We start from the raw sequence: 21,752 nt of genomic DNA on the forward strand, positions 1-21,752 counted from the left end.
TGGCTTTCTCTGGCTGATGGAATTGTGAGCTCACCATGAGAGCATATTATTTTTAGAATCAGAACAAAAGGATACATATATAATTCCCATGCTACATGGTGTGGAATGATATGAGAAAGGCAGGAGGGAGCTGAGGTTACAGAAATGTACAAGACAGAAATGTCCCTGCCCTCATGAGACCAATAATCTGGTGGGAAAGACAGACCGATCACAAGGAAATAGGAGTGAATCAGAAAAATGTCAGAGGGCAAATGCTCTGGAGGAAAGAAAACAGGAGCTGAGATACAATGTAGAAGGGGATGAGCTATTTGCAGAGTATATCTGGGAAGGCTTCTTTGAGGTTGTGACATTAGAGCAAAAAGCTAAAAGGCAAGAAGGAGCCAGCTATGGAAAATTTAAGGGCGAATCATCTGAGCTAATCTCCTACCACTCTTTTCTGGTGATATTTGATGTAGACACACTGAGCTTCCGTCAGATTCCTGTGTCCCTAGTTCCACAGGATAGTGCCAAACCAAAGATCAGATTATGGGCAACACAAGAGGTGGGTGCTTTGTTGCTAAGGAGCCAATACCATGCTAAAAACTATAAGGTAGGGAGGGAGGTGTCTTAGTCCATTTGGGCTGCTATAACAAAACACCTTAGACTGGGTAACTTGTACACAGCACAGATTTATTGCTCACAGTTCTGGGGGCTGGAAAACCCAAGATCAAGGCACCAGCAGATTCAGTGTCTGGTGAGGGCTGTCTTCGGATGGCTCTGTTTTCATGGCCTGATCATCCCTTAAAGTCCCACCTCTTAGTACTATCACATCACATTGTTAATCAGGTTTCAACATATGAATTTTCTGAGGGACATAAATATTCAGATCAAAGCAGGGGGCTAGGTGGAGAGTCCCATCCGTCACTAGAACCAGGGAAGTGGCTGAAGAATTGCTTCATGGTAGCCTTGCATAATAGAGAGGAGAGTGGAAAAGGGTCTTGTGGCAGCTCCTCACAGGACTTCCCATCTTCTGACATTCCCGGGAGGATCATCAGGCACTCTGCCAAGACTGGACTCAGACTGTGGTTGAGCCTTGCCTCTGGCCTGTGTGAAATCTTTCCCTCCACTCTTTGTGCCTCATACATGCCAACCACACTTTTTTCCCAGGGCCTTTGCACATGCCATTTCCTTTTACAAGAATACTCTTCTCCCAGTTATCTACACAGCTATCACACTTATTCCTTTAAATGCTTCTCGAATGTTACTTCTCAGTGAGTCCTTCCCTGACCAACTAGTTTAAAACTGCAATCCAGAGGCAAAGCAAGATGGCCAAATAGAAAACTCTACTGATCATCCTCTCTGCAGGAACACTGAATTGAACAACTGTCCACACAAAAAAAAGCACCTTCATAATAACTGAAAATCAGGTGAGCAATCACAGTTCCTGGTTTGATAAGAACCAAAAATCAGGTGAGTAATTACTGTTCCTAGTTTTAACTTGATATCACTGAAAGAGGCACTGAAGAGGGTAGGAAAGACAGTCTTGAGTCACGAATGCCACTTCTCTCCCATCCCCTGGCAGTGGCCAATAGTCTGGCATGGAGAAAGAATCTCTGGACCTGGTGGAGGGAGAGTGCAGTGATTGTGAGATTTTACATTGAAACTCAGTGCTGCCTTGTCAAGTGGAAAGCAACACCAGGCACAGCTCAGCTGGCACTTATGTAAAGAGCATTTAGACCAGCCCTAGCCAGAGGGGAATAACCCATCCCAACAGTTAGAACCTGAGTTCTGGCAAGCCCCACTACTCTGGGCTAACACGCTCTGGGGTTCTAAATAAACTTGAAAGGCAGTCTAGGCCACAGGGACTGCAATTCTTGGGCAAGGCCTGGTGCTGAACCAGGCCCAGAATCAGTGAACTTGAAGTGCACATGACCTAGTTAGATGCCAGCTGATGTGGCCTAAGGAGTGCTTACGTCATCCCTCCACTAACCCCAGGCAGCACAGCTTGCAGCTCCAGGAGGAGAGGGAAGAGTAAAGAGGACTTTGTCTTGAAACTGGTATACCAGCTCAGCCACAGCAAATTAAAGTGCCAAGCAGAGTCCTGAAGCCCCTGTGGGCCATAGCTCCTGGACAACATTTCTAGACCCACCCTGGGCTAGAAGGGAACCCACTGCCCTGAAGGGAAGGACCCAGTCCTGGCAGAATTCAACAGCTTCTGACTAAATAGCCCTTGGTCCTTGAATAAACATCAACAGCAGCCAGGCAGCAGTCACCACAGACCTTTGGCAAAACAGTACCATGCTGGCTTCAGGTGTGACCCAGAACATCCCCAGCTGTGGTGACTATGAGGAGGGACTACTTTCGCTTGAGAAAAGGAGAGGGAAGAGTAAAGGGGACTTTGTTTTGCAGCTTATGTACCAACTCAGCCCCAATGGGTTAGAGCACCAAGGAGGCTCATGAGATTACCAATTTCAGGCCTTAGTTGTTGGACAGCATTTCTGGATCTGCCCTGAGCCACAGGGGAGCCCAATGCCCTGAAGGGAGAGTCCCAGGCCTGGCAGTATTCAACTTCAGATGATTAAACAGCACTTGGGCCTTGAAGAAACATCAGTGGCAGCCAGACTGTACTTGTCGTGGGCCTTGGGTGGTGGTAGCCATGGGGAAGGCATGACCTCTCCTTGGGGAAAGAGGAGGCAAGAATGGGAAGGACTTTGTCTTGTGGCTTGGGTGCCAGCTCATCCACAGTAGAATAGAGCACCAGGTAGATTCCTAAAGTTTCTGAGTCCAGGCCCTGGCTCTCTGATGGCATCTCTGGACCCACCTGGGACTGTGGGGACTTGCTGCCCTGAAGGGAAGGATACAAGCCTGGCTGGCTTCACCACCTGCTGATTGCAGAGTCCTAGGGCTTTGAGCAAACATAGGCAGTAGACAGACAGTGGTTATCACAAGCCTTGAGTGAGGCACCAGTGCCATTCTGGCTTCAGGTGTGATCCAGTGCAGTCCCAATTGTGGTGGACACAGGGGTGCTTATGTCATCTCTCCCTCAGTTCCAGGCAGCTCAGCACAGATACGTATCTCCCCCCGCCCCTCCGCCACACACACACACACACACACACACATACACAGAGAGAGAGAGAGAGAGAGAGAGAGAGAGAGAGAGACTTCATATCTTTAGGAGAAATTAAGGAAAGAAAACAAGAGTCTCTGCCTGCTTATCCAGAGAATTCTTTTGGATCTTACCCAAGACCACCAAGGTGGTACCTTTACAAGTCTGAAAGAGCCACAGTGTTACTGGGCTTGAGGTGCCCCCGATGCAGATATGGCTGCAGTAACCAAACACTTAGATCATAATACCCAAATGCCTTTGAATACCTGGAAACCCTTCCCAAGAAGGATGGGTACAAACAAGCCCAGATTGCAAAGACTAGAATAAATACTTAACTCTTCAATGCCCAGACACTGACTAACATCCATAAGCATGAAGACCTTCCAGGAAAACATGACTTCACCAAATGAACTAAATAAGGCACCAGGGATCAATCCCAGAGAGACAGAGATATGTGACTTCTCAGATTGAGAATTCCAAATAACTGTTTTGAGGAAACTCAAAGAAATTCAAGATAACACAGAGAAGGAATTCGGAATCCTACCAGATAGACTTTAAGAGACTGAAATAATTTAAAAGAATCAAGCAGAAAATCTGGAGCTAAAAAATGCAACTGGCATACCAGAGAATGCATCATTGCTCTTTAATAGCACAATTGATCAAGCAGAAGAAAGAAATAGTGAGCTTGAAGATAGGCTATTTGAAAACACACAGTCAGAGGAGACAAAAGTAAAAAGAATAAGCACGTGCTTATGTGTAGGTTGGGATCCAGGGTGTGTGTGGGTGGGAGGATGGCAAAGTTTTTGGTAATTTCAATATCTGCGTAGATAATTCTACTCTCTGATCTCCTACTCCCTTGACCTACTCTCCACTGGTGCTCTTGCCCTGTTCTCTGCCTCAGCCACTTCCTTCTACACTCATCCTAAGACCTGGTTGACATCTATAACCACCATCTCTCCAGAACCTCCATTTCATGCATTCAGCTCTCCAACCACTGGCTCACTCCTTTTAATATTATGACAGTCCTCTGACCCCTATGGGGACCCTCAAACCAAAGATTCTACTGTTGATTTCACTCTCCTTCACCAAACCCTGATTCTGTCCTTACCTCTCTCCTTACCCAGCCTAAAATCCATGGTCAATCATTACCATTTCTCCCTTGAATCCACATAAAACTACTGTGTCCCTCCATTATATCCTTGTACTCATCTGGCAAAACCTCAACCCTGATGAAATCCAACTCTACCTACTCTAAATCTCCACAAGAACAATTGAATACGGTTGGAGAAAGCCATGCACATATGTTGAGTAGTTTCACTTTAAAATAATGACCATCAACCCTCAAGTGGGCCCTCCATGCAGCCCAGAAATCACGCTACAGTTCCACAGAACATCCACTCTCCTGGCTCCCAGAAGAAGACTATTTCAAGCCTTCTCTCCTCAAACCACTGACATCCCTCACCCCAACTCCCAACTGGTCGCTTGGCTTTCTGTGTCACTGGGAAAATAAAAGCCATCAGAAGAGAACTTTTCCAAGCTCTGCCATCGCCTCTCCCACCTACCTACATCTGTGTCTCTCCCTCCTGCATCACCACCAATTTTTCCCACGTTACTGGCTCATTAGCATACAAACATGTTATCGGGCTGGAATTTATCTCATATTTTAAAAATACTTTTATCTTGTCCTCTCATATCCCTACCACCCCCAACCCCAGCTTCTCTGTTCTCCTTTACAACAAAACTCCTTACAATACTTGTCAATCATTGGGTACTCGCTGTTTCCAATTCCTTTTTTCCTACTCTTGTCCCTCCACATTTTCCTGGAAATGGCCCCTGTAAAGACATTCACGACCTCCACATTGACAGACATAATGCTCAATTCTTTGTCCTCTTCTTATTTGTCCAGTCCATAGGATTGGAATAGCTGCTCACTGCCTCTTTCCTGATACACTTTCTGCAGTTGTCTCTACGTCTTGCTGCACCCCTCCTGCCTCACCCATCACTCCTTACTGGGTCCCTTGCTGGCTTTTCCTCCTCTAAATGTAGGATTGCCTGGGGCTTCGTTCTGGGGCTGGTTTGCTATCTCTACATTCACTATCCTGTGGATCCGTTCCAGTCTCACGACTTGTAATATGAACGAAATGTTACTCATTCTGTGATTATATCTCCAGCCTTGATATTGCCCCTGAACTTCACACACGTCTATATAACCCATTCCATCACTGTTTTTCTTATCTCAGTTAAAGGGCCTCCATTCTTCCTGTTCCCTTGACTGAGAACCTTAGTGCCATAATTGATTTCTGTCTCTGTCCTAGCTCAACTCCAAACTGGCATCAAACCCTAATGACTCTTCCATCGAAATCAATCTTGAATCTGCTTGCTTCTTACCACCTCCACTGCATTGCCTGTTGTAAAATAGAAATCAGATCGTGGTAACCATTGACTCAGAATTCTCACTGTCTCTCCACATGACTCTGACTAGTAGCCAAAGTCCTGACAGTGGTCTACAAGGCCCTGCATGATCTCTCGCTACCCCTATCTTAACTACTCTGACCTAGTCACCTACCATCCTGCTCTCTGGCTTGCTTCACTTCAGCACACTAGCCTCCTGCCTAACCCTAGAATATGCTAAGCTTCTGCTCCTAGGGCTCTTGCACTTGTGAATTTCCCAACCTGGAATAGGATGGCCCCTCAACTTTCAAATATTGGTTCAAATGCCATCTTCTCAGTGGGACATTCCCTGACTACCTTATTTGAAATCTCTACTTCACTTTTTCTTCATGGCACCAATCATCATCTAGCATCCTGTATCTCTGACTCGTTTTTCTTTTTTTTGTGTCTTATATCCATGAGGTTAGGAGTTTTTATTTAATTTTTTGGCTTCCGTAATCCCAAGTCCTAGGACAGTGGATAGCACGTAGTATCACTGAGTAAATACTTGATGTAGGAGTTGGTTCAGTCTGTCTTAACAAAGTAGGTACTGTGGACTGGGTGGCTTGAACAATAGAAATGTATTGTCTTCCAGTTCTGGAGGCTGGAAGTCTGAGATCAAGGTGTGGGCAGGGTTAGTTTCTCCTGAACCTCTCTTGGTGGCTTGTGGATGGCCACACTCTCCCTGTGTCTCCACATAGTCATTCCTCTGTACGTGCCTGTGTCCTAATTTCCTCTTCTTATAAGGACTCTAGTCACACTAGATTAGGGCCCAGCCTAATAACCCTATTTTACCTTAATAACCTCTTTAAAGGCCCTATTTCGAAGTATGATCACATTCTGGAGTACTGGGGATTAGGACTTCAACATGAATTTGCAGAGGGACACAACTCAATTCATGACACCTGATTAACTTGTTGATCGGTTTGCAGAGATGGAATGAGTCTCTTACAGGGTAAGGATCAGTGCTAGGCTCAGTCAGGACATAAAAGGATGGGAGCAGCAGAGCTCAGATAAAGTTATCCATTCAATTCTGGAATGGATGAGTGTTGGGGAAAGAGTGAAAGTCTGGGAGTAGATGAGGTTGTCAGAGAGTGCTCCTCTTAGCCAAAGGGTGAGGCACAGGGATGGGGCTGGGGAGGGGCAATGTGGAGGAAGGTAATGGAATTGGTAGTGATGAGACATGAGGAAAGAGGCAACTGGTCAAGGTTTGCAGAGGGGAGAAGGTGAGGAGTCACAAGTGGTGGGTGACTGAGAATTCTGTCACCTGGGATAGGATCGGGGATATTGGAAATGCCACCCATAGGCATGATGGCTTACATAATTTGTGGGACCCAGTGAAAGTGAAAATGAAGGCCTCTTGTTCAAAAAGCATTAGAATTTCAAGATGGTGATAGCAGAGCCTTGAGCCCAGTGTCCAGAGCCCTCTTAAGCACGGGGCCCTGTCAGACTCCATGGGTCATACACCCACAATTCCAGCTCTGCCAGATGGGATTTGGAACAGAAATGGGGGCAGGTAAGAAGGTAGGTCAAATCTGGGATGGAAGGTCTGTCCTCTTGCACTGTGTTAGGAATTTTTACTGAATTATGATCTACCTTTTCCTACTTACTGGAGCTGTGTCCTCCCACAACCCTTAATGCAGTGCCTTACACATGATAGGCATTCAGAAAACTGCTCAGCAATGCAGGGGGAAGAGGAGGGTGAATGCTGAATGTGATGGAGGTCGGGAGCGGGAAGTGAAGGTTCATTTACATAGTGAAGGTCAGAGCTGTGCCAGTAGCCTAGGGGAGGCTAACATCATTGCAATTTGAGTGGAAAAGGAAAGCCACTTGAGGGCATCAAAGTGTCTGGTGCCTGGCCAGGTAGTGAAGCCAGTGGACAAGCCTTCCACATACTGGTGCAGGGAGCACCGTTGAGACCACAATCTAAAATCATCCGCAATCATCATAATCTAAAATCATCAGTCCTCAGCAGTGTGTGGAGCCATCCTGAGGGGAGTTAGAAAGCCTTCTCACTGAGGAAACCAGAGTATGGACAAAGCTGATACCCCACGACCCACAGGGAGGAAGCAGGAGCCAGAGCTGCTGTTGGTGTCCACTAGGAAAATAGAAGCCATCATGGTGCTAAGTTGAAGGCTGACCCACACACCAACTTGCAAAGGGGAGAAAGTGAGGAATCACAAGTGGTGGATGATTGAAAATTCTGTTCCCTGGGATAGGATCGGGGATATTGGAAATGCCACCCGTAGGCACGATGGCTTACATACTTTGTGGGACCCAGTGAAAGTGAAAATGAAGGCCTCTTGCTCAAACAGCATTAGAATTTCAAGATGGCGATAGCACAGCCTTGAGCCAAGTGTCCAGAGCCCTCTTAAGCACAGAGCCCTGTCTGACTCCATGGGTCATACACCCACAATTCCGGCTCTGCCGGAACAGAAATGGGGGCAGGTAAGAAGGCAATGAAGGCCTTCTCAGCCCCAGCCCCTCCAGCCTCAGCTTTACAAGTCTCTAGAGAGCACCAGCTGTGGATGAGGCTCTGTGCGAGATGCTAGGGACACAGGAAGAGACAAGGTCCCTGGCCCCAAGAGAGGAGGCAAGTGTGCACCTAAGTGAGCTACCAAATGAACACAAGGTAGCTGGATGCACGCCAGCTGATGTGCATTAAGCTCACACTTAAGCGCCAGGCACATTCTATGTGATTAGCTCCATTACCCGCTTAGCAACGCTTTGAGGCAGGCACTGTTAGCATCATTCTCATCTGAAAGGTAAGGAAACCGAGATGCAGAGAGGTCAAACACTTGCTGGAGATAATAGAGCCTATTATGTAGTACTACCAAGAGGTGCAGCAGGCAATACGCTCCAGAGGCACTGCTATTCCTCCTCCCCCACCTTGCTATCCACCGAGGACCCCATGTTCATAGTCTCTGCAGATAGTCCTGAGAGTGGAATGGCGGACTGGGGTGCAGGGAGGATCCTGCAAGACCTCACAGTAGAGATGTCATGCACACTGTGTGGGAAGAATGAATGCAAGTGCTCCAGGTCCACAGTGGGAGGAAAGGCATTCCGGGCAGTGGGAAGTAGAAGTAGCCTCATGTTGCTGGAGCCAGAAGCTAAAGTGGGAGTGCCAGAAGGAGGGCAGAAGCCATAGACCCTTGTGCACATATTGGAAGAGCTGCTTTTTTAACGGTCAGGTGTACAAGGGTCTATGAGGTGTTAAGATCAGGATGGGAACATGCTGGTGGGCTAGGAAACTCAAGAGGTTAGTTCCAGAAGAGTTTGTGGAATTCTGCCCCACAGGCTCCGGAGGCATGGGGGGAAGGCCATAGAAGAGCTGTCGTGGGTAAGGAAGATTCCTGCAGCCGTGAAATAGCAAGCAAGCTAGGGCAGAACTCTTAACAGGAGGCAGAAATGGAAGGGAAAGCACCATGCGGGGAGAGAAGTGTAGAGGCAGGCATCGGGGGAGCTAGGGGAGCCAGGCCCTGGGGGTTGGAGGGGAGGCGGCCGGTGGCAATGAAAGCCTTCTCTCACCCCTCTTCCGCCCCCTGGCAAGGCAGGTTGCTAATATCCGCCCTGGGATAGGGGTGGGAGTGGTTCTGGAACTGCCTTCTGAGACTCAGTTTCATCAAAAGCAACACTTGGGGTGGAGGGAGGAAGAGGACGCCAACCCCAGTGCCTGGCCGGGTTCTAGATATGTAGAGAACAGAAAGGAACCCTGAAAACCCAGCATCCCCTTCTCGGAGGGAGGCTTTCCTAGACCCAGAACCTCAGCCCACCCGGAACCCCCTTGCCCCTCTCTTGGCAGTGGACCTGTCATGTGGTTCCTCCTGGACTAGTGTAATCTCTGCTATGCGTCTTGTCCTGCCGTGCTAAACCTCTCACAGTGCGGCCTCCGAAGGAGCCCCCATCTAGCGCTCCTTGCAGTCGCAGAAGATTGCTTTTCCCCTTACTGAGCCTTAGAGTTTTCAAAACCCATTTCCTCCTTCAACTCGCTGCAGCCTCGCGAGGGAGGCAGAATTCTCCCCATTTCTCGGACTTTGCAGGAGAGAAGCCTGCCTTCCCGGGGCAGGGTGGGGGTAGGTAAGTGAGGAAGCCAAGGTCACCCAGTCATTGGCGGAACGCGGCCTCGACTCGGTCCTCCTTCTGAGGGCCCTGTGGATCCCTGGCAAGGCAGGCCTAGGTTGCAGGCTAGCCCCCTCTCTTTTCGGCGGCCCCAGGAGCCCGGCGGGCCTGAATGGCAGGTGAGCCCGGGGTGGGGACAGGACGCGCGTTGGGCTGCGCAGGGATGCCTGGCGCGCGGGCCTTGGGAGCGGCCGCCCGAGCTCCCTGCTGCGCCGTATCTTCCGAGGGCCCACGCCTTGGGTCACGACTGGACCAAGGCTTTGACCAAGGGTCCTCTGTGTGCCCCAGGCCCGCCAGTCAGGCCCCGCCCCCCGGCGGCACGGGCGGGGGCAGGGGCGGCGCCGGCAGAGTGGGGCGCGGGCGCGCGGTGCTCGGTGCGCGCCGCCGCCCCTCCGGCCCAGCTTGCCCGCCCGCTCTCCCAACCCCCTCGGCCCACTCCGTCGCCCCCACCCCTCCTTCCTCCACTCGGCCAGGCGGCCGGCGGCCCGGTGCGCGGGGCAGCGCGACGATTGCGGCCTGGCGATCGGGGCACTGCGGTCGTGGCGCGCGAGGCGCGGGGCGCGAGGCCAGCCCTGGCGCGGCGGGGTGTGGGGGGCGGGCAGCTGCGGAGCCCCCAGAGGAGAGCAGGGGCAGGCAGGGGGATGCCGAGGTAATGGGCAGGGCCTGGGCGCCCGGCTGCGAGGGGCGGGGGTTCCAGGCGCACTTCGGCCCTGGAGGGGCGGGCGACAGGGTGCCCGGGGCGGTGGGAGGGCAGCGGGGAGAGGAGGAAGGGAGGGAGGAGACGGCTGGGCCGGACCGGGGGGCTTGGCCGACGGGGAGCAGGTGGGCGGGGACAGGGCCCCTGCTGGAAGAGGCGCAGCAGCGAGGTGGCGGGCTGCGTACGCAAACAGGGCGGCCGCCTTCTGGGCCCGGAGAACGGTGAGGCCATTTGGGTTGGGTGTCCCAGTCCCGAGGGCACGGTTCGGTATCCAGGGCCAACGAGCTGGGTGCAGGGCATTGTTGGGGAGGGAAGATCTAGAGGCCCGGCGGGGTCACGGTGATGGGGGGTCTTGAGCAGCCCCAGGAGAAGAGTGTTGCTGGGTCAGGGCGCTGGTGTCCAGCGAAGGTGGGCGAGCACAGGCACTTTCAGGGCTGGCCTGAGTGGAAAGGGACAAGGGGGCCCCAGAGTTTGAGTTTGAGCATAATTTGGGAGTTGTCGTGTCACTGGGTGGGTCGATGAGTCATGCGATTTGGAGAGCCCTTTCCTGGCGATCAGTTCTGAGGGATGGAAATAAAGTCTAGGGTTTGGAGAAGTGGTTTGGAGGCCATGTCTTGGGACACCAGGTGCTCTGGTGGTCACCAGGCTTCATGTGAGGGACTTTGGGAGTTGTGTCCCAGAGGGCTGAGATTCAGAAGCTTCAGTCTGGGGTGGAGTTAAGCAAGGTCTTTGTGGTGGCCAGTTCCCTGCCTTCCTTCCTTTCCAGGCTGTCAGGATTCAGCTGTGTTCCTGCGGGGAGTGGGTTAAAAATTCCTTCCGCCTACAGTCAGCTTTACAGTATCCACCGGGGTAGGAGGGACATATACATGTGTGGCTGCAGCATCATTCTCTGTCGTGGAGCCCTCACGATTGCTTCCTTATTGTTGCCATAGTAACTGTCTATTGATGGTGTATTTATAGGGGAAGAAGCAGGCGCTACATTTTGGGGAGGGAGGGGGAAGAGGCCTCATGGCAGGCAGCAGCAGCAGTGAAGGTGGCTACAGAATTGCTAATGGAGTGGCCCATGCCATGGGAACTGTTTTGAGGGCGTTCCTGGCTCGACTGAAGCTTAAGAATGAACTGATGACTTTAGCAGGTGCGTCAGGATAACATGTATTAGGGTCTATGATAGGTGTGACATATAGCCACCTTTGACCAAGGCTAGGTGTGTGGGGGACAAAAGATGGATATATGTAATCTATTATGTAAATTTGTCCCCATTTTTTTTAAAAAAACCACTGCAGTTTCCTTTGATAAGCAATGCAACATATTTTTCTCTCTTCCCTTATTAAGACTATATGCATTCTTCTCAAACTCAGATACAACAGCTCCACTTTTCTTCAATCAAAAAATCCTTGCCATGAGGCATACTGTATCCACACCCTCACCACATAAAGCTCAGGTATCCATAATGCAAGCAGAATTTTGAGATCATATTCCATCTTGGTTCTGACAAACATTGAGGGCCAACTATCTCACAAGGCAGGCCCATCTGTTGACAAATTCACATGTTGATAGTTTTGAGGGAGATTGTTGCAGGGTTCAGAAGAGAAAGCCCCTTGATGTGGTGTTTCCACAAGTAGATGTCAGATTTGCTGTTTTACCTTTAATTTTCTTTTCTTTCTTTTCTCTCTTTCTCTCTTTCTTTCTTTCTTTCTTCCTTCCTTCCTCTCTTCCCTTCCCTTCTCCTTCTTTCCTTCCTCCTTCCCTTCCCTTCTCCTTCCTTCCTTCCTTCCTACCTCCCTCCCTCCCTCCCTCCCTCTCTCCCTCTCTCCCTCTCTTTCTCTCTTTCTCACTTTCTCTCTTTCTTTCTTTCTGGCTTTGTAGCCCAGGCTGGAGTGCAGTGGCGTAATCTCAGCTCACTGCAATCTCCGCCTCCCTGGTTCAAGCGATTCCCCTGTCTCAGCCTCCGGAGTAGCTGGGACTAAAGGCATGCACCGCAGCATGCCTAACTAATTTTTGTATTTTTAGTAGAGATGGGGTTTCACCATTTTTTGGTCAAGCTGGTCCCAAACTCCTGACCTGAGGTGATCCGCCCGCCTCAGCCTCCCAAAGTGTTGGGATTACAGGCATGAGCCACCACGACCAGCCTAAATTATTGATTTATATTCTAACTGTTTGCCAAAAGGATTAGGTGGCATATTATAAATGCACAATAGGACACTGGAAACATAAATAGAAAGCTGTATACCACATCGCAGGATAGAAGCATATGTGCTTAACAGCTGGGCTTCCAGGGTGCCTGTGCTTGACTGGCAATAGTGACGCTGAACTTCTGGCAGCCTAGGCAAAAAGGAGGGCTCAGTGGATTCCACAGTTCACGTGTCTTGCATCCAGTTAGTCATAAAACCAGAGCTTCTGCTTGGGGAGGGGAGCAGTGGGGTGATTGCTCCCAGATGTGGACAGCTCAGCAAGGGCTCCAGAATGTGTGTATGAGTGGGCGTGTGTATTGTGGGGAGGGACAGAGGGAGCAGTGTGCTGTGACCATGGTTTAAGTACTGGCTGGATAGCTCCTTAGCAGGAGAAAGGCTTTCTGACAATAGCTCACATTAGGGGCAACTCTTCTAGTTAGCATCTCAGTGTTGGGTATCTAAATTCATGTCTTGGTACTCTACTGCTATGGGCTTTAATGCAAAGACAGAAGAGAGGCCTGGTTCCAGAAGATTCCAGGTATCTTGCCTCTTTGTCTGGTGAAGATGAACACAGCGGGTCACCTGGGTTTGGGCCTTCTAATTATGCCTGGGAATATGAAGAATGCAGCATTGTTGTGCATGGAGGAGGAGACCCTGTAGAAGATGTGTCCGCTGAAGGTTGCTATAGGCTAGTCCCAGCAGGGCAGTGACTTTTGAGATGGTTGATGCTGTGTTAAGCTTTGTTTTCAGGGAACATGCTTGTCATTGGAGGTATCTGTGACTCACCATCGTGATCAAAATTAGTTATGAATTCTGGTCCTGCCACTGTCACTGTTGATTTGCTTAACCTTGTCTGAGCCCGTCTCTCTGGGCTTTATTTCCTCATCTATCTCTGAGGTCCTTTCCAATTGGAAGTTGCAAAGATTCATTGAGGGAAGCAAGGAAGGAGGAGCCTCAGCCTGTAGGAGCTTTCCTTTTTTAAAGAAAAAGGTCAACCCTTGGTTCTTATGGATGCTCAGAACATTTTCTTGGGGGAAAATGCTGAAAGGTTTGCTTTGGGCCCTACTGGGCCTGGGGAGGTCTCTGGAGAAGAGCTTGGGGCAGAATGAGAAGCAGCGGAAGCCATGGGTGGCTGCATGGAGGACAATGCACCCCACAAGGTGCTGCTTCAACCTTTTGACCAGGCCAGTGGGAGGGGGGCACATCCCAGAGCCAAGAGTGTGCCCTGTAAATTTCTAGATGTGGTTTCACTGCAACTTTGCTTTTCTCTTACTCCAGAGAAGTGAGACCCTGCAGCTGAGGGAGCATCATGGCAGGTGAGTTTTTCCAGGCCCGGGTAGAGCCGTGGAGGGCCATGCCTAGGGGTTCATGAGTCAGGTTTCAAGTCCTTCCCAGCTTCCCTGCCCCCCACCCCCCAAGTGGGCCTGTAGCCATTTTCCAAAAGGCTGAGTAGCAGTTTTGCCCTCTCAATTCTTTGGCTCCCTTCTGGAGCATATGTCACTTGTAGATGTGTACCTGCCCAGGCTTCCCTGAGTGACACTAATGTGACAGGCCATAGGGCCTGGGGAAGGGTGCCTGCCTGCTGGCAAAGACATGCCAGCTTGGGCATCCAGGGGGAGTTGCTTTACATGGGAACCAGGAAGTCCCACCTCTAGGTGAACAACAGGAGCAAACGTCACCTCTTCTTTCATCCTTCACAGTCTCAACTTAGGCTTATGTGGGCGCAGAGCTCAAGCTATTCTGGTCAGCCTGGTTGTAGCTGGGTCTCTCTCTCTCTGGAATAAGTAGGTATGCCCACCATCCAAAGATGGTATTGTAGGGGGAGTCTGTGCCCCGTCTGTAAAGGCTTAGACTCTCCATCTGAACCCTGCTACTTCCCATCCCCAGAGGTGCTCTTAGGCTCGTGTATGCCCACTTGTCTGATCTAGGCTAGGCTGGCTTTGCATTAGACTTTCTTGAACAAGACTATTGATGCCAGACCACCTGGTGGCACAGGTGGATGTTCAGGTGGAGGAACGCCACCCTGGTAGTCTTCCAGGATTATCTGGTATTAGTTCCACCAGTATCAGCCTTAAAGAGGAATACATTCTCATTGCAAGGGCTCCAACTTTTACTTTTCAAGGTGATGCAGGAGATACTGGAGATTTAGTCACTGAAGATTTGCCTACTTACAATTCTTATTCTTTCTTGTTCCTGTGCAACGTGCACTTTCCTTGTAGTTGGCTACCATTTTCTTCCATGTAGCCAGGGGCCTAAGACTTGTTGGGGCCGTGGTACTCTAGACAGGTATATCATGGCATCATAGAATGTCAGCCCTTCCATCCCTTTCCCAAAGGGCCGGCCATGTCCTTTGATCAGAAGCCTGGTGTCTTGCCTGCTCACTCGGCCTTGTTTCCCTGCATAATTATGCTTCAGTTGCTGGGCTGGGCCTGGTTTGAAGGAGCCCCTGGGCATCTCCCCATTCCAGGCCTCAGTAGGGCTCTCTCCTCAGTGTTTCTGGAGGCCAAGAATGCCCATTCGGTCCTGAAACGATTCCCTCGTGCCAATGAGTTCCTGGAGGAGCTGCGCCAGGGCACCATCGAGCGAGAGTGCATGGAGGAGATCTGCAGCTACGAGGAGGTCAAGGAAGTGTTTGAGAACAAAGAGAAAACGGCATGTACCACCCTGGGGCTGGCTCTGGGAGTAGGAGTAGCCTCAGGAATAGCAAGAACAGGCCCTGGTAATGCAGACCAATCAGAAGCAAGGAAAGACACCCAGCCTAAGGCATAGCCACTAGGGCCGTCAAGGAGCAGATAAAGTACGGGCAGTCCCATTGCCTGACTCTTTTGGGGTCCTCCTCACTTGGGAGCATTGTCCTTTGCCCTTGGTACATTCTGCTGCCTCTCTGGTAACTCCCTGAGATAAGTCAGTTGGGGAAGGGTAGGAAGCACCAGACTTACTGAAGGCCTCTGAGCCCACCTGGAGCTTGAGCTGCTCTTAAGTACCACTTTTTCTTTTGCAGATGGAGTTCTGGAAGGGGTACCCAAATGCAGTCTACTCTGTCCGAGACCCCTCGCAGAGCTCAGATGCCATGTACGTGGTGGTACCCCTTCTGGGGGTGGCACTGCTGATCGTCATCGCCTTGTTCATCATCTGGAGGTGCCAGCTGCAGAAAGCGACCCGTCACCACCCCTCCTATGCTCAGAACCGGTACCTAGCCAGTCGCGCCGGGCACACCCTCCCCCGGGTCATGGTGTACCGGGGTACTGTGCATAGCCAAGGAGAGCCTTCTGGGCACCGAGAGGCAGCGAGCAGCCCCCAGGTGGTGCTGGGGCCCAGTCGGGGGGGCAGGACCACAGTCCGGCTCGAGAGCACCCTCTACCTCCCTGAGCTCTCTCTCTCCAGACTGTCCAGCACCACCCCTCCCCCCTCCTACGAGGAGGTGACTGCGCCCCAAGAGAGCAGCAGTGAGGAGGCCAGCGTGTCTTACAGCGACCCACCCCCAAAGTACGAGGAGATAGTAGCCGCCAACCCTGGCGCTGACAAGTAGTGGGACGTTTGTGCCCTGTCCTGGATGAACGCCTCTTTCCGAGGTCTCCTATTTTCTTTTTAACTTTTTAAAGACTGTGCCACCACAAAACAGCCTTAGCCTCCTTGTTGCCAAATAATTCCCTAACTGTGGAGTTTTAGGAAGTCAGTTGTCAGAGACAGGTGGGGAGGGTGGGGGTAGGGACCACGCATGAGTCGAAGCCCCCGGGAAGAGCCAAAGGCCAAAGTGCCCAACTCTTTGGGATGACCCCCAAGCCTCCAACATCCTGTCTTTCCATCAGGAACTGGCTTCTCTTATGCCAAAGGAATAACCCCATTGAGTTGATTGTGGCCAGAATGTCCACAGGCCTGGCCCGGGGGCTGTGGGACTGGCTGGAGGCCTGCCTGTGTCTAGAGCTCTGGGCCTCAGGGGTAAGGGAGGGAAGCCAGCCTTTCAGCACCCCTTACCCTCCACAGTTCTGTGCTTTCTGTCCTTGCTTACATTTGGAGGACAGGGACAAGGACTGAGCAAAAACAAAATGAAAAAATCATGACAAATAAATAATTAACACAATAGAACAAAACTCTAGCACCCGGGTCGTTCATAGGAGGCCAAGGGAAATTTATCACACGGATCTGTGATGTCCGCCTCCCCTAGAACCTGTCCCCACACTCCTGGAAGGAGGACAGGGTGTGTGAAGGATGAGGGCCAGAGGGCTGGGTGGCAGAGTTTCCTCTTCCACATTGACCAAGGGGCCCACGTGGACTCTGCCATTCAGTTTCTAGTGTGCTTGTCTCTCCAGACATGTGGATCAGCTGTGTTCAAACCACTACCCACTGGCATGAGCCTACTTTTTGCGAATGGTGCATTGAAATTGAACTTCAGATTGAGGATTTCTCCTTAATGATGGTGCGCATCTCGGGAGAAGATCCTAAAGTGTCCCTTTTAAAACATTTATTTGTGAAGAAGCCCGTGGCCTGGGGTTGAAGGCCCATTTGGGGTTTGCTCTGCTGTTGCCAGGTGCCAGTCTGTTTTCAGTGAGGCTTTGGACAGCAGTGGGGCAGAAGGCACCTGCCCTTTAACTGTCAGTGACCATGCTAGACACTGTTGATACCACCTCCCCCTACTTCCGTCTCCATCCTCCTGACCTCAACATCAAACCATTTCTCCTCTGTGGTGCTTTAAAAATTGTAGCAAATTTTTGTGTGGTGCAAGAATGCATGGCCTGGGTCTATTGGCAACCACAGCAGTTTAAAATCCACTGAGTTGACAAGCTTTTTTCTGTCAAAATATCTCTCTAAGGCAGACATTGGGACTCATTTCCTTGAATGCAGCCCTGCCTTCAGGTCACAGAGGACTTCTGGAGGCTGCTGTAGCCCTGAGGACTTGCCCTGGGACGTGCTTCCAGTTAGAAGGCTTGTGTCCCTACCCCAGTGAGGCCACCAGCTTGGACCACTCCACCCTGTGGCTGGAGTTTTCCATCCTTCCCCCTACCTCGCAGGCCCGTTGGAGGCTGACTGAGCAAATGCCTGCGAAGTGCTTGAATTGCCGGGGAGCCAGCGAGGTTTGCCTTAGGAAGAGTCTTCTAGAAAGGTGTAGGTTATAAGGGAGCAGTCTTAGCTGAGGCCCTCATATGCCTCTAATGTTGAGTCTCCACTTGGGGAGTCAATCTCCCGTCAGTTGACCCTTTCCATCCTCTCGTCCTCCCTTTCCAGAGCTGCCTGATGCCAGAGATGCTGAGCGGGTGACATTCTACCTTTCATTACTTTGTCTTTCCCTCCCCCGGGCCTTCAGCATTGCACTCCTGCCCTTCGTCACAAAGGGGTTTTTGGCTTAGAAGGTCCCTGCTTTTTCCATGTTGGGGGACCTGGGGAAGCCTGAAGCTCGGGGCTAGCCCTGGCTCTCCCAGTATTTCTTCAAGTAGGTGCCAGAGTGTGACCTGGGAGCAGGTGAGAAGAAACTTATCCCAATATGTCTACTCAGTTAGCACAGAGCCAGGCATGAGCTCCACTGATCAGAGCCAAAGGGAGTTTGCCAAGAAATCCCCGCTGCCTTTGGCATCTGAGTTGCAGCTGGGTGATAATGGGAGAGAGCAGGAAGAAGCCCAAGGCCTGGCCCATGGAGGGCAACATGTGTCCTTCAGGGGCTGAGGACAGGCCGTGGGAAGAGTCACAGGTGGTTGCTTAAGGCCTGTGGTGTTCGGTTCAGATGCTTCATGGTGTTCTGCCAGGTGGGGTTGCACCACGGTCTCTGGGATGGTTTTTGCAGCACATTGTAGAAAAAAGACTGTACAGCACACAGCAGGCATCACTCCTTGTGGTGCACACTTGGCTTTTATGAATGCCCTGTACATATCTTTTCAAACTCTGTGTTTGTAGGGAGGTAGATTTGATACAATGCTGACTCTTTCGTGGCTACATTTTTGCTGTTTTTGGACTTCTATGCGTGTGTGTGTGAATGTGTGTGTGTGTGTGTGTGTGTGTGTGTGTATCTACGTGTGCACATTGCCTTTTCTCATTGCTTATCTGAAACAATAGCCGGTGTGCAGCTATATTTGTACCGGGAGGGATCCGGTCTGAAAAGAGGAATGTCACCTCCCCTCCCAGGGCTGGTTAGCCTGATGACAGGGCCCTGAGCAAGGAAAAGTGGCATTAACTATATTGGACACCCAACCCCCAAAGTTGTCACTGTTTGCCTCCTTGAAAAAGGCTTTGGAAGAAGACAAAGCAGCTCCATTCTGCGGGCCTCCGCCCTATGCAACCCCCGCTCACACGCCCTTTTGGCATGGTGCCCCTGGCCTGGGCTCCAGTTCTGTGGGCGTCAGCAGCTGAAAGAAATCTGAGCACTCCTGGGCATGGTGGTTTTTTTGTTGTTGTTGTTTTTGGTTTTTTTTGTGGAAAGATGTGTGACTATTGACTTTGGGTATGGCGGGACTAGTTAATTAGATGTTTTTCATTTTTCAAAAAGAAAAGGCTTTAAAAATTTTCTTGAAATGTGACTGTCACTTGTTTTCAACCAAAAACTTTTAAAGATTTTTTAAAAGAAAAATCGAAATCCTGTCCCTCCTCCGCTTCCCATTGCCTCCGGTTTTCAAAATGAAAGCACAAGTGCAAGAGTGGGGTGCACAGGTGCCTGGCATGTACACACCACCCACACAGCTGCATCCAGCTCTGGCTGAGGGAGACGCAGTGCTGAGCAGTCAGCCCCGGGAGACCTCTTTTTCAGCTTCCAATCCCACTGCCATGAATGTGAATTCCTTAGGGTGCTTCCAAAAACAGGAGTCTGCCTGATCTGTCGGACATTGCCTTTTTGGTAGCCCGAATATGAGGAATTCAGGATAGGAAAGTGTCTTTTTGTCAAGTAGTCAGAGCCGGATGCTTCTCCTCTCCCAGTGGGTGGAGCATCGCAACCCCCAGCCAGAGTTGATCTTTTGACAACCCAATGACGTCCCATGAGAAGGAAGAAGAAAAAGTCAGCCCTGCCTCTAGATTGTTATTTTGTCTGAGAGAGGTCATGGAGAGAGTCTCTCTCGCTCACGGAGGCTCTGTCTTTCTAGGAGCATGTGTGTGTGCTGTCTCATGTGTGGACACTCACAGTTGAGGCTGAGATGGATATCTTGGCAGCAGAGCTGCTGGTCTAGGTGGCTTTTCAGCTTGACAAGTAATGAAGCTCCATTTCAGGACTTCACCGATTCCGAAACAAGCACAGCCGCCCACCCCCTGCCACGGAACTCTACTAATACTAATCACTATAATTAGCTAATTTAAAAGTACGGTAATCAGACTGCTTGCAACTATAGTAAAAGCCCATTAATTTGAAGCCCACTACTTCAGAACTTCGAGAAAATCACAACTTAAGACAATTCACAGTAGCTGTGATTCTGGCTACATAAAAATATTTGAAATATTCTTCCCTTTAGTCAACGTTCAGGGTCTTTTGTGTAAGAGAAATCCAGTTTAAAATGAGTACCCTTTTCAAAGAAAAGGCTCAAGATATTAAGGATCCCTTCACCGTGCCTTCAGCTTTGCAGTTCAGCACTTCTCGTATGTACAGGGTGATCTCTTGTTCTCTCTCCATCACAGGGATGTTGGATATTGCAGCCTTTCACTCTACTCCTTTATTTATCCTGTGAATAACATAGTTTGTGAACTAGACTGCAATTTAAACTAATACACATGATGTATCTTTCTAAATATTCTGTAAAGCAGATGCTTCGCTATCAGACTGGCCGCTCCATCATTCGCCTCCAAATATTCAAACGTGGGAGCTTTTCCTTTCAGACTGTGGGCAGCGAGTCTCTCTCTAGCAAGAATTCTCTGACAAACATACCCAAATAGCACACCCTCTCAAGCTCAATGCCTCAACAGTTGTTTCACTGTACTGATATCTGACTGCTGAATAGTGCCTGCCCTTCACCCACCGCCAGCCCGAGCATTAACACAGATCTTCAGGATTGGGACAAATCCCCCAGCTGCTTTTGCCTCTCAATCCATCTCCCCTCATAGATACCACTTTCCCAGGCCTGAACACACCTGTTATTTTGCTCTGACATTGTGAATTTGTGACAGTGGAAACCCTGATATGTGCAACTGAGCTTATAGAAATAATTACTGTGAAATGGATTAATTTTGATACCACTTTAAACTGTGCTTGTATTCATGTGTTGACCCTTGTCAGCTGGGAAATCTGTACATTCAGTATATGTCAGCATTTCACTGGAGCCTGGGGGCAAGAGACAAACTTGCTTCTGATTTCTCTCTCTCTCTCTCTTTCTTTTTATAATTGTTGAATTTGGCTGTTACATTTTGTCTCCTTCTTTACAAGAAAACAATAATAATAAAGAGCAAATGGCATCCACTTGAATCCTGTCCTCATCCATCTTGGATCCCTACTGACTCCCAAACTTCCAAGGGGTATGCGTGGTTGTGAGTCAGACTGTAGATAAGGAAGAAGCCCAAACCAGTCCAGGAGCAGGAAGCAGACATGTCCTGGGTCCTAAAGTTTGTCCCCAGTGTGTAAGATGATCTCCTGAGCCATCCTTCTGGGATGAGGTTGGTAAGATCTGTCAGAAATCACAGTTAGAAACTTCCTAGTCACATGATCCCTGCTTACTAACAGGTGTCCTTTGCTGGAAGGATACCCTGCTTGGTTTCAGAGCTGGGAGAGAAGCAGAAGGTATACAATACTCAGGCTTTGCCCTGGCTGGGCTTCCTAAGTTCTAAAGATGGCAAGGGTCAGGGACTGTTCAGAGGGCAATAATGCCCAGCCTCTGCACAGAGGAAACATGGTCTTAGCTCCCAGAGATTCCCAGCTGTGGGTATGCAGAGAGATATAGCCACGGGAAGTCGCAAGTGCTAGTTGTGCCAACCCCAAGTAATGAAAGTAATCCGTCCTTTAATCGGGAAGACCCTGGAAGTGATGGGACAATGGCAATGAAATTTGGGACCTCCTTAGAGGACTGAATAAGGAGCCCAAATGCCAGGAATGGCAGCCAGAGGCCTTGGGGAGCTGGGGCTTGAGTGATGCTAACCTTCTGGGGATGCTGGAAACTCAAAGGAAGGCCCTTCAGGCACACAGATGGGGTCATATTCTGAACGTGGGTTTTGAACTTTAGGCTCTTTTGCCAGAGACAAATGTTCTAGGCAGTGACTTAGGGTCCCAGGCCAGCCCATGCAAGGAAGCTAATACATGAAGGATTCCCTGAGCTTCCAAAGTCCCCTGTATGCACCACCCAATGGATTG

The 21,752-nt window shown here is 50.1% G+C and overlaps 1 protein-coding gene across 2 annotated transcripts; it reads left to right on the top strand.

The window, feature by feature from the left end:
* Nucleotides 1-10,039: 10,039 nt before the first annotated feature.
* On the top strand, nt 10,040-20,978 carry PRRG3 (proline rich and Gla domain 3). Of its 2 annotated transcripts, none has more exons than XM_024240769.3 (4): nt 10,040-10,283; nt 13,781-13,818; nt 14,994-15,154; nt 15,504-20,978. In XM_024240769.3, the coding sequence occupies exons 2-4, from the start codon at nt 13,812-13,814 to the stop codon at nt 16,029-16,031; spliced, it is 696 nt and encodes a 231-aa protein (XP_024096537.1). In that variant the 5' UTR covers nt 10,040-10,283; nt 13,781-13,811; the 3' UTR covers nt 16,032-20,978. The 2 variants fall into 2 exon arrangements, with proteins under 2 accessions (XP_024096537.1, XP_054401174.1); XM_054545199.2 differs by lacking the exon at nt 10,040-10,283 and adding an exon at nt 10,490-10,552.
* Nucleotides 20,979-21,752: the final 774 nt, after the last annotated feature.

This window comes from Pongo abelii, chromosome X (genome assembly GCF_028885655.2).
Source record: "Pongo abelii isolate AG06213 chromosome X, NHGRI_mPonAbe1-v2.0_pri, whole genome shotgun sequence".
Lineage (NCBI taxonomy): Eukaryota > Metazoa > Chordata > Mammalia > Primates > Hominidae > Pongo > Pongo abelii.